This window comes from Numenius arquata, chromosome W, assembly GCF_964106895.1.
Source record: "Numenius arquata chromosome W, bNumArq3.hap1.1, whole genome shotgun sequence".
Lineage (NCBI taxonomy): Eukaryota > Metazoa > Chordata > Aves > Charadriiformes > Scolopacidae > Numenius > Numenius arquata.
Window position 1 is genome coordinate 17,751,372 of NC_133615.1, and position 11,948 is coordinate 17,763,319.

At 42.9% G+C, this 11,948-nt stretch overlaps 1 protein-coding gene across 1 annotated transcript; it reads right to left on the reverse strand.

The window, feature by feature from the left end:
* Nucleotides 1-3,940: 3,940 nt before the first annotated feature.
* Nucleotides 3,941-11,493, reverse strand: LOC141476791 (synaptotagmin-4-like). Its single transcript, XM_074165592.1, has 3 exons — nt 11,460-11,493; nt 5,640-6,454; nt 3,941-4,087 (listed from the first exon to the last, which is right to left on the reverse strand). Exons 1-3 carry the CDS (start codon nt 11,491-11,493, stop codon nt 3,941-3,943), a joined length of 996 nt encoding a protein of 331 aa, XP_074021693.1.
* Between the last annotated feature and the right edge of the window lie 455 nt (nt 11,494-11,948).

An 11,948-nucleotide genomic window follows, 5' to 3' on the forward strand; every position in this document is an offset into this window, starting at 1 on the left:
AAGCAGCTATGTCCTAAGCAGTAAAAGGCATGCCGGATATGCCATTACCGCCAGTCAGGAAGTAATAGAGTCAGGGCCTTTGCCCATGAATACCTCGGCACAGAAGGCAGAAATAATTGCTCTGACCCGCGCCTTGGAATTGGCCCAAGGCAAACCTGTGAATATGTATACAGACTCGAAATAGGCCTTTGTAGTCATACATGCTCATGGAGCAATCTGGAAGGAGAGAGGATTATTGAACTCACAGGGCAAAAACATCAAGCATGCAGAGGAGATCCTGAAACTGCTGGAGGCAGTCCAACTCCCTGAGAAAGTGGCGATCATGCACATTAAGGCACACCAGAAAGTAAACTCGGTGTTGGAAAGAGGAAATGAGCTGGCGGACAGAGAGGCAAAACAGGTAGCCAAAGCAAAGGTAAAAACAGAAGGGGCTTTAATCCCTGATGGGCAAATTTCCCTAGGAGGTGACGTGCGGAAAGCAGACTCCACAACCTGTGGGGTTGTAAAGTAGGTATGTTTATTCAGCGCCGGGCAGCACGGGGGGTCACCCCACCAAAATCATGCGCACCCACCGCGGCAGTTAGCTTAGGATTTATACAATCACATCTTACATATTCAAGGGGCGCCTATACATATCCATAACCTTTCCCCGAAATGGCGGTCTTTATTACAATGAAATCATTTCCATAGTCTCCGCCTTTAACTCCTCCCAGCTGCGCATGCCCAGTGCCTCCTGGTGTTCGTGGGCCGGGGTCTCGGGGATGAAGGCCATGTCTTCCTCGCTGTGTACCTCTCGCTTTTAATGTTAATGTGTTGCTCCAGGCCATGGGGTCGGGAAACCAGATGATCACTCTGTCAGGACAACTGAATACTAATTGTTCCCTTATCTCCCATCGAGGCGTGAGGTGACCACTTTATGGTTTCAACACATCCTTTCTTTGCCTAAACACCTTGGCAATGGCTTTAGGCTATAGATACACAGCTTAAGCCAAGAAATGGCCCTGCCATTAGTGTTATTTCCCCTTATCAATCCCCCCTTTTCTAAGAGATTAGTAAATTCTTTTACTTATTCCTACAGCATGTTTTCTTTCTCTAAGCATTTCTTAAAATATTTTCCTGACTCGACTTTTTGTCAAAGCTGATGCTTCTTCCAAAGTTTGTGATCACTTGTGGTTCTTTTTGCACAGCACATAAAGCATCTAAGTAAAGTGCAAATTGCAATCCTTAAGACTATCATTGTAATTAATAATACAAACAACTGCTTCAACCAAGCACAGTCAGGCAGCCATGAGGTTAATTTTTCCAAAGGTCAGAAAAAACAAGTAAAGCATCATCTTGAGATACTTGGTGTAGTACCCTTGACTGTTGCCAAATTCGAGCAATGTCCGCTCTGGCCAACCTGAAAAGGTATCAGTTAATACTAATAAATATCGATACCCCCCTTTTCTTGGGAGTTCTGCTGCCATTGTTGCCCAGGCCCGTTGCCCTTCCCAATTTAGCCCATTTCTGGTTTGGGGGTATTTTTGGGTTTAGTCTGGAGGCAAAGATCGCACTGCTGAGTCACTTGTCTCACAGTGGTGTATAAATTTCTAGCTACAATTTCTCTAATTAGTTGTTTATATTGTGCCTCTGCCCCCCAATGCCTCTTTCTATGTTCTTCCCTTATCAGAGACCATACTAGATAAGAGGGAACGATTAGTTTCCCTTGTGGGGTGAGAGCCCATCCCTCTTCCTTATATGATCCTTCCTAGATCTGTGATAAACTTCTGATCTTCCTTGGTATATTCTGGCTTACCTTCTCGGGAAATTTGCCCGTCAGGGATCAAAGCCCCTTCTGTTTTTACCTTTGCTTTGGCTACCTGTTTTGCCTCTCTGTCCGCCGGCTCATTTCCTCTTTCCAACTCCGAGTTTGCTCCGGTATGCCTTAATGTGCATGACCGCCACTTTCTCAGGGAGTTCGACTACCTCCAGCAGTTTCAGGATCTCCTCTGCATGCTTGATGTTTTTGCCCTGTGAGTTCAATAATCCTCTCTCCTTCCAGATTGCTCCATGACCCCAAAGGCGTATTTCGAGTCTGTCAATTATTTCTGCCTTCTCTGCCAAGGTATTCATGGGCAAAGGCCCTGACTCTGTTACTTCCTGACTGGTGGTAATGGCTTATCCGGCATGCCTTTTACCGCTTAGGACATAGCTGCTTCCATCCGTGAACCAGTTTTCCGTGTTTTCCATAGGACTGTCTCTCAGGTCCGAACGGCTCAAATATGTTGCTTCGATGGCCTCCAGACAGTCGTGATGCACTGGTTCTCCTGTGTTTCCACTGAGGAAAGAGGCTGGATTGACAATGTTAGTGACTACAATCTCCACATCATCTTGTTCTGCCATTATAGCCTGACATCTCAAGGATCTTTGTGGGGAGAGCCAGTGTCTGCCTTTCACTTCTAATACTGTATGGGACACCAACACAGTCATTTTCTGGCCCAGGGTGAATTTTTGGGCTGCCTGGATGTTTAGTACTACAGCTGCGACCGCTTGCAAGCATGCAGGCCAACCCTTTGCAGTTGCGTCCAAAAATAGGCAACTGCTCGTCGATACGGGCCCAGATCTTGTGCTAGTATTCCCAGGGCAATCCCCTGCTTCTCATGAGAAAAAAAGAAAAAACAGTTTACTCACATCTGGGAGTTCTAAGGCTGGGGCCGACATCAGGGCCTTTTTTGCAACTCAAAGGCCTGTCCATTCAAGGTATTACAGGGGTTTAGTCGGCACCACCCAGTCATCCCCAGGAATGTTCCTAACTCTTTCACTCTCTCTTTTCGGGCCTGTCCCAAAGTCCTTTGTGCAGCACTGATTTCATAGCCCAGATAAATCACTTTACGCTGCATTACTTGGGCCTTCTTCTTGGATACCCGGTATCCCTGGAGCCCCAAAAAGTTTAGCAGACTCACCGTCCAGGCCATACCAGTGTCCTTTGTCTTGGTGGCAATCAGGATATCGTCCACATATTGTAACAGTTTCCCCTCCTCAGGCGGGGCTTCCCAGGACTCAAGATCTTTTGCGAGTTGGTTACCAAATATAGTAGAGCTGTTTTTGAACCCTTGTGGTAACTACCGTCCAAGTAAGCTGAGTTTTACGTCCACTTTTGGGATTTTCCCATTCAAATGCAAATATTTTCTGGCTGGCTTTATGGAGAGGGAGGCAAAAGAAGGCATCCTTCAGGTCTAAAACAGTAAACCAGGTTAGTTCGGGTGTTAATCCAGTCAGCAAGGTGTATGGATTTGCCACTACCGGACAGAGATCCTCAGTTATTGTAATAAGTAACTAAGGGTAATTTGCTGATCAAACAGGTTAAGCAAGAGGAATTAGAGGTTAAGCAATGTAAACGGAAAGCAAAATAGCACAAGACCATGAGAAGGGAGTGCAAAAACTGCTCCTCCTTAGTGCACCCCAATTACAGCTCATGATAAAGCATGGGTGTTATGTTACAACCTGCTTCCAGCACTGGCATAGTTCACCTCTTCACCTTGCCAAATAAATGTTAGTGCTCAGTGGGCCAAATTCAGCACAGATGTAACTGGTTGCTTTTCTTGGTGCTCAGCTGAAATAAACCCTATGATGATCTCACTCAATACTGATCTATAAATAAACTGATTTTTTTTGGTCATAAATAGAAGCTTTTAGTATCTGCAAACAACATCTCATAATTATGGCAGGTGGATTCTGTTCAAGACAATCACTAAACTCATTGGTTTCCACTGCTGACAGATGTCATGTTTTTCAACATGTGATTGAAAAACAAATTTGTAAAATACATGCCCTGGAAAATAAAGCATTGACCTAGATATTAATAAAATTAATAGGCTGCAAATAATAGAGATACCATTTCTGCATTTATGGACTATTTTTAGTCTTTGAAATGCCACATTTCAGCTGTCTTCTGTTTGTTTTATATTCTTAGGGCATATTCATTACCTGATAATCCTGACACATCAGATTCAGGTAGATGCCTGGCTTTTAAAACAACCACAGTGAGCGTGTTTGTTGAAGACTGATAACAGAGAGAGATCAGTAATGCTCCACACCCAGATGATTTCTGAGGAAATAGAAAGAAAGAAAGAAAAGAAAGAAAGAAAGAAAGAAAGAAAGACTATAAGCAATTATATTGACCAAGCTTTAAACTAGAATTAAGAAGATTTATAAAATGCCACATAACTGTATGTTCTGAAATGGTGTAAAAGGATATAACTTATGGAGCTATGCTGCTTTACATAGCAAATATAATTTCCCTCTATTGTAGTTATATAACTCTTCTTATGGTTGGTTATTAGACTGAGCAAAAATAAATAACAAATAAGTAAAAATATAGGCTGACATGACATCATTAGCTTCAGAGATTAGAAATGAAATCCTGAGAAAAAAAGAGAGAAAAAGATCTCAAGCCAAACAAAAATTCCATAAAGATATATTGAAAAAAAAATGAATAAAGGTAAATTAAAAAAATCTTCAGTAAAATGTTTTTAAACTGGAAGGATTCAAACAGTTAGTGAAATCTCATCTCTGACACCTTCTAAAGTAGTATAATATAAATGAAATAAAGATGAGATCAAAGACTTCCTCTATGATTGCATGATTTGAATTTGCAGGCGTTGTTTATTTCACAGGAGGAAGGCAAGGGAAACAAGCAAAAATAATACCTTATAACTTATTTGGTTTTCTGGTATATAAACAAAATATCAGTGACATAGTTATAATTGTTGTAATATAGCAATAGAATTGCAAAATAACAGTATTAATTATAGGTATGTTGTCTGGTAGACATTTATTTGATTTGGCGGCATGCTTGCTCTTTCAAAATAATCAAATTGAAAGTCAATACACATTCCACTTCCTTAGTAGAGATTGAGACGTGCGTGTGATGCATGTGCATTTCTGTGGTTCAGCTATGATGGTTGTAAATGATCTTTACATTCTGAAATGAGACAAAATCCTATGAAATATTTTTAGCCCAGTGAAGTCAGTATGTTTTGCCATTGACTTCATGCCTTACTGTCCTTAGTAGGGCTGCAGCCTGTGTCACAGTTCTCGAGAGAGAAGGTAGTAACAGCACTGAAGTGCAAGAACATACTACTGCATCAACAAAATGGTCTCTAACAGGTTCCAATTTCTTAACTAAAGACTACGCTGCATTCTTTCAGGATCTGCTATAAAAACCATGTAGTTGAAGTGAAAGATTTACATTGACTTTGACTTCGACTTCAATAAGCTTTAAGAAAGAATGATTTCAAACAGAAAAGGAGAGGGAGGAGATGGGGAATAATATATAAATCTTTGCATTCTTTCCTTTTAAAGCAAATTAATGTGGACTGAGGCCACTTGACCTAATGTAAATGGGTCCACTCAAACTTGCTGGACCAGCTGAATAAGCAAGTAGAGTTTAGGACATTAACAGTTTCTTGCAACATGCTCACTGTAGTGTTCTTTTATTACATTTGTGTAACTGCATCCTCATACTGCCATTATGAAAGCATCTCAATGACTTGCATGATTAACTTGTTCCCTTTTCTTTCCAAGATGCTAGCAGCATTACACAAGAATCATAGCTAACACGAGCACAACACTTTTACAGTTTAAATAAAAAATGTTACTCTAACATTTCTTTTGATGATCTCTCTGTCCATTAGCAGCCTTCCTTCTGACAATTCAATTCCTTCAAGGGGAATGAGGACTTCTCCAATGACATCATCTCTGGAAAATCTGTCAAAGCTCAGGATCATAAAGTGAAGTGTTAAGTCTTGAATTTGGCTATAGGGGATTCCATAAAACGTGAAGGTCTCATCGAAAGCTGGATCTAAGGTTTTTCTCAGCACTCTGGTTTTTACCTTGTGCTTTTTCTCAGGCAGGATTGTCATTTTGATGTAGGGATCAGAAGTCATTGACTGTTCATCCATTGCTGGCAGCCCATGTGCTTCTTTGATGTTCACTACAAATGCCTTTTTCTCAAAGTTGTACTCTAAGGAGAAAAAGAGAGTTCCTAGCTTGTCTTGTTTATCTTCAGATGACAGGGAAATGATGGATTTTAAACTATCAGGGGATACTGAATCTTTCTTCCTTTCTGCAAAGTGCTTAGGAGACAAACTGTCAAGATCTGGAGAGCTCTGGATTTTAGGGGTTGTTTTGGGGAAGTTGCCATTTAGATCTCTCTTCTTCAGGTCAAGATGGAGAGAATTCTTTGACATCGCTGATTTGTTATTTGCTTCACTTCTATCATCTGCTCCAAACTTCTTCTTAGTGTTGAGATTCTCGGGGTAAATATCAACCCCCTTCAGAACATGGACAAACTTATATGGAGGGGTCTTATTGGATTTGGAAGATTTACGTTGACAGCAGATCCAAGCAAAAAGGGAGACAGAGAAGGCAAGGCCAAATGCACTAAAGATCCCAACCACTGTAGGAATTTCATCTGCAAGTCAAATAAATAGCAACAAGCACATAAGCAGCAATGCCTTGGACTCTGTGTGATATTTAATAAAGTAATAATTTAGTAAAACAAACTGATACAAGATGGTAATAGCAGCAGAATCAACAGACTGAAAGTGCTTTGTGTTGTTCATATTGCTCATTACCTGCAGTCATGCATGTGTACTCCCATTCTAAGGCATGCTTGTTATGTTAGTGTTTTTCCATACACAGAGTGTTTGGGAGGAAAATACTATTCCCATCCAAAGAGTAATAACCATTAGTAATTGCTCAACTATCTCATCCCTCTGTGTGTAGTTTCTGAGTTTATATGTTTGTGAGTAATACCAGCTCTCAGAAGGTTTCATCTTTGAGTTTATGGAGCTTTGTTGGTTAGATAAAATAGATTCATTACTTATAGATCACAGAATCACAGGATCTTCATGGTTGGAAAGGACCTCTGAGATCACCGAGTCCAACCATACACACACAAAAGACCCCCACAATCTCAGCCACTAGAGCATGCCCTGAAGTGCCATGTCTACACGTTCCTTAAATACCTCCAGGGATGGCGACTCCACCACCTCCCTGGGCAGGCTGTTCCAGTGCCTGACCACTCTCTCAGTAAAGTAATTCTTCCTAATACCTAATCTAAACCTCCCCTGCCGCAACTTCAGACCATTTCCTCTGGTCCTGTCATTATTCCCTTGGGAGAAGAGGCCAACACCCACCTCTCTACAACCTCCTTTCAGGTAGTTGTAGAGGGCAATGAGGTCCCCCCTCAGCCTCCTCTTCTCCAAACTAAACGTGCCCAGTTCCCTCAGCCTCTCCTCATAGGACTTGTTCTCTAGACCCCTCGCCAGCTTGGTGGCTCTCCTCTGGACATGCTCCAGCACTTCAATGTCCTTCCTGTAGTGAGGGGCCCAGAAATGAACACAGTACTCGAGGTGAGGCCTCACCAGGGCCGAGTACAGAGGCACAATCACTTCCCTACTCCTGCTGGCCACGCTATTCCTGATACAGGCCCGGATGCCGTTGGCCTTCTTGGCCACCTGGGCACACATCTGGCTCATGTTAAGCCGGCTGTCCACCAACACCCCCAGGTCCTTTTCTGCTGGGCAGCTTTCCAGCCACTCTTCCCCGAGCCTGTAGCGTTGCTTGGTGTTGTTGTGACCGAATACATAGACCGATACATCATCTGCTTTTCACACTGCTTCTTAGAATACTTTGTACGCTCAATTTACTCATTTTTATGGTCTGATCCCATAATTTCCTGGAGGTATCTCTTGAAAGTACTGAGTTTAATTGGAGGTTATAACACTCAGTAGTTTCAAAGGGATTTTCAATACTTTGCAGGAGGAAGTCTATCAAGAAAATTTAGAATACTTATATATTAAGTGTCTTTTCCAGATAAATGTGACATTGGGCAGTCAGAAGTCCGAAGTATATCATTGATAATCACTAAGATTTGCATTTAAGACACTATGAATCAAAGCTACGGGGAGTTTACAGGAAAGTTCATTACCTTTTAGGAGTATATAAGAAAAACATTAAAACATAATTCTCTTCTACTTTAATATGAATCCTAGACTTTTAAACTGAATAAAGAGAAAACTGAGAAAGTGTTAAAACTTCAATTGTCATGTGGACACATTAGTTACATATAGAGTATCATTAGCCCTTCAAAGCATGCATCGAAGGAGCAAATGAGCACAACTAATTGGAAATCCAATTTTGCCCATAAGTAACATTACTAAGTGAGTTTAAACCTCTCACAGTGTAACAATCAGAGCTTAATCTTTATTCCTTGCAACACTGGAAGATCAGTAGAATATTAATGGAATTCCATTGTTTATGCATAAAAGCAATTGTGTAACAGTTCTGGTTCTCTCGTAAATGATTAGCAGATCATTCTGGGTGAGAAAAGCAAAACTATCGCCCTCTATGTATTACTAAATAGGCTTCATCCAGGTAAAAGCTGGGCAGATAGATGTGCTGCCACTATACATTTCCTTTTTAGTGGGATGATTCAAAAAAATCTACAGTACTATCAGAGCAAAGTAGGACATGATGTTCCAGCACAGAAAGGATCGGGCCTGGCTATTAATTTATTCTGATAATATTCATGTCACTTTGCCTACAAGCTGTATCAGCCTACATACTTAATTGTAAGAATTGTTGTTGCTGGGCCACTCTCCATCATCTTTGAAAGGTCATGGAGAACAGGAGAGGTGCCTGAGGACTGGAGAAAGGCAAACATCACACCAGTCTACAAAAAGGGCAAGAAGGAGGACCCAGGGAACTACAGGCCAATTAGTCTCACCTCCGTCCCCGGGGAGGTAACGGAGCGACTTGTTCTGGATGTCATCTCCAAACATGTTGAAGAACAGGAAGTTATTGGGAGTGGTCAACACAGATTTACCAAGGGTAAATCATGCTTGACCAATCTGATAGCTTTCTATGATATTATAACTGGATGGCTGGATGAGGGGAGAGCAGCAGATGTCATCTCCCTTGACTTCAGCAAGGCTTTTGACACTGTCTCCCATAACATCCTCATTAGGAAACTGAGGAAGTGTGGGCTAGATGAGGGGGCAGTGAGGTGGATTGAGAGCTGGCTGTGTGACAGAACTCAGAGGGTTGTAATTAATGGAGCAGGGTCGAGTTGGAGGCCTGTAACCAGTGGTGTCCCCCAGGGGTCAATACTCGGCCCAGTCCTGTTCAACATATTCATCAATGATCTGGACGAGGGGACCGAGTGTATCCTCAGCAAGTTTGCTGATGATACCAAACTGGGAGGGCTGGTCGACACTCCAGAGGGCTGTGTCGCCATCCAGTGTGACCTGGACAGGCTGGAGAGCTGGGCAGAGAAGAACCTAATGAGGTTCAACAAGGGCAAGTGTAGGGTCCTGCACCTGGGGAGGAAGAACCCCAGGCACCAATATAGGTTAGGGGTGGACCTGCTGGAAAGCACTTCTGAGGAGAAGGATCTGGGAGTCCTGGTGGATAGCAAACTATCCATGAGCCAGCAATGTGCCCTTGTCACCAAGAGGGCCAATGGAATCCTGGGCTGCATAGGGAAGAGTGTGGCCAGTAGGTCGAGGGAGGTCATTCTCCCCCTCTACTCTGCACTGGTGAGGCCACAACTGGAATACCGCGTCCGGTTCTGAGCTCCCCAGTTCACGAGAGACAGGGAACTACTGGGGAGAGTCCAGCATAGGGCAACAAAGATGATTAAGGGATTAGAGCATCTCCCTTATGAGGAAAGGCTGAGAGAGCTGGGGCTCTTTAGCCTGGAGAAGAGAAGGCTGAGGGGAGACCTTATTAATGCTTATAAATACTTAAAGGGTGGGTTGAAGGAGGATGGAGCTGGACTCTTTTCGGTGGTTGCCAGTGACAGGACGAGGGGCAATGGGCACAAGCTGGAACATAGGAAGTTCCATTCAAATATGAGAAAAACCTTCTTTACGGTGAGGGTGACAGAGCACTGGAACAGGCTGCCCAAGGAGGTTGTGGAGTCCCCTTCTCTGGAGATTTTCAAGACCTGCCTGGATGCAGTCCTGAGTAATGTGCTCTAGGCAATCCTGCTTTAGCAGGGGAGTTGGACTAGATGATCTCTAGAGGTCCCTTCCAACTCTGACAATTCTGTGATTCCGTGAACTTAATTAAATGACTGAAAATTATATATACAACCAAAAAGTATTTTTTCAAAGTTAAGCATGTGGCTCTGAGTTTCAAGAATTCCCTGGGCTGCAGAAATTTAAATATACATGGTATAAAGGTACAAAGCAAAGAGTAATTGAAAACTAATCAGAATACTTTAATAGCTTCTAGGAATGATTTGCCCATTTACAATACTTTTTCATGAAATGACAGACTTTTTATAGTAATGGAAGTTGTGCTATATTTTAATTCTACAACTACTGAAAGCAGTGGTAGAATCAATTTGATGTTTAAAATATTAATTATGTTCCTTAAATAAGTAATCAGATAAGCATGATGTCACAAGTGGGGTTAGAAACATCAGTTGGGTGGGGTAGGAAAGAAGATGTAATGGTAACAAAAATGGTTTTATATTTACAACTAATTATATTGCAACCTGAATTTCTTCCTGTTGTCATAATGTAAATCAATTGGTTAACATTCAAGGCAATGTATTCATAGGAAACATTGCCTGTTGATCCTGGGTGAAGTTATTATTTCAGTTATGTGATATAAATCTGGAGTTGCTTCACTTAAGTCAGTGGAATGATCCTTGAATTAGACCACTGCTAAAGCAAATATAATCTAGGCTAGAGTCAATATTTGTAACGCCGAGTTCAGAAACATTTCTACTTACTGCTTTTCTGAGTAAAGCTATTTATGTACCTATTTTATAAGTGCACATATATGACTGTTTCTGAAACTTCTGGTATCACAGTTAATCACCCTACATCCAGTGCATAGAAATGATACAACTGAAAAGTTCGTTGTTATCATTGCTATTCTCAGTGAACCCAGATTGATCAAGATCCTGTATTTTCATCTTCCTAGCAATGTCCTTTACAAGACCACCCTTCACTTTAACTAGTGGTTGACAAGTCTTTCTTTACAACAAGAAAAAAATGAATGACAATTGTTCCAAGGATGACTTGAACAAAGATTTTCTCTGTGGCACAGGATGCATTTACATCATTAAACTCTGAAGCCACGCTACTTTAACCAAGACAGAGAAAACAACCCCAAAACCTCTCATCCGAAAATGCACCTATACAAACCTGTTCATCTCTCCCAGTGCTTTACTGGGGGGAGCAGGTAGGGAGGAATGAAAAGAGAGACAGAGAAGGGAAAGAAAGCAAATTCACTCAACTTCTAAGATCGATGAGGTCTGAGAGAAATCAGGTTCCTCCCAACAAGCTGCGTGCGCAGGGTGGCTCAGCAGAGGCTGCCTGCATGCACTTCGCCGCGGGCGGGGGGGAGCAGCCCCCAGCCCCGCGGGCGGGGGGGAGTTGGGGCCGGGACACACTTACCGAACTGCTGCTGACTGGCCTCTATCGGAGCCATGTTGGTGGAGTGCTCTGTCCGGGAAGCCGGAGCCGCCTCCCCGGGTACCAAGCGACCTGCCCGGGCCCCCGAACGCGCTGCGCTGCTTTTCCCCCGGGTCTCCGCTCTCACAGACCCCGGACAACCGTCTTTTCGAGCTTGGTTGGAAAAAAAAAAAGCAAAGAGAAAACAAACCACAAAAAACCAACCCAGAGACACGAGCAGTGGGGAAGGTGGAGGAGGAGGCTGCGAGGGGGCTGGAGGAGAGGGAGGAGGGGAAGCTTAGGTCTTTTTGCACACTGATTTGCAACCCCCTTCCTGTTCTGGCTCTTCTGAGTAGCTCTGCTCTGAGACTGAAGATGTGGTTGAAACCCAAATTGACGCAATCCTGACGCTACAGGGCTGAAATCAGCACCTTTCCCATCTCCCATCCCCCCTCCCCAACCACCACACCCTCCCTCCCTCTCCCTCCCTTC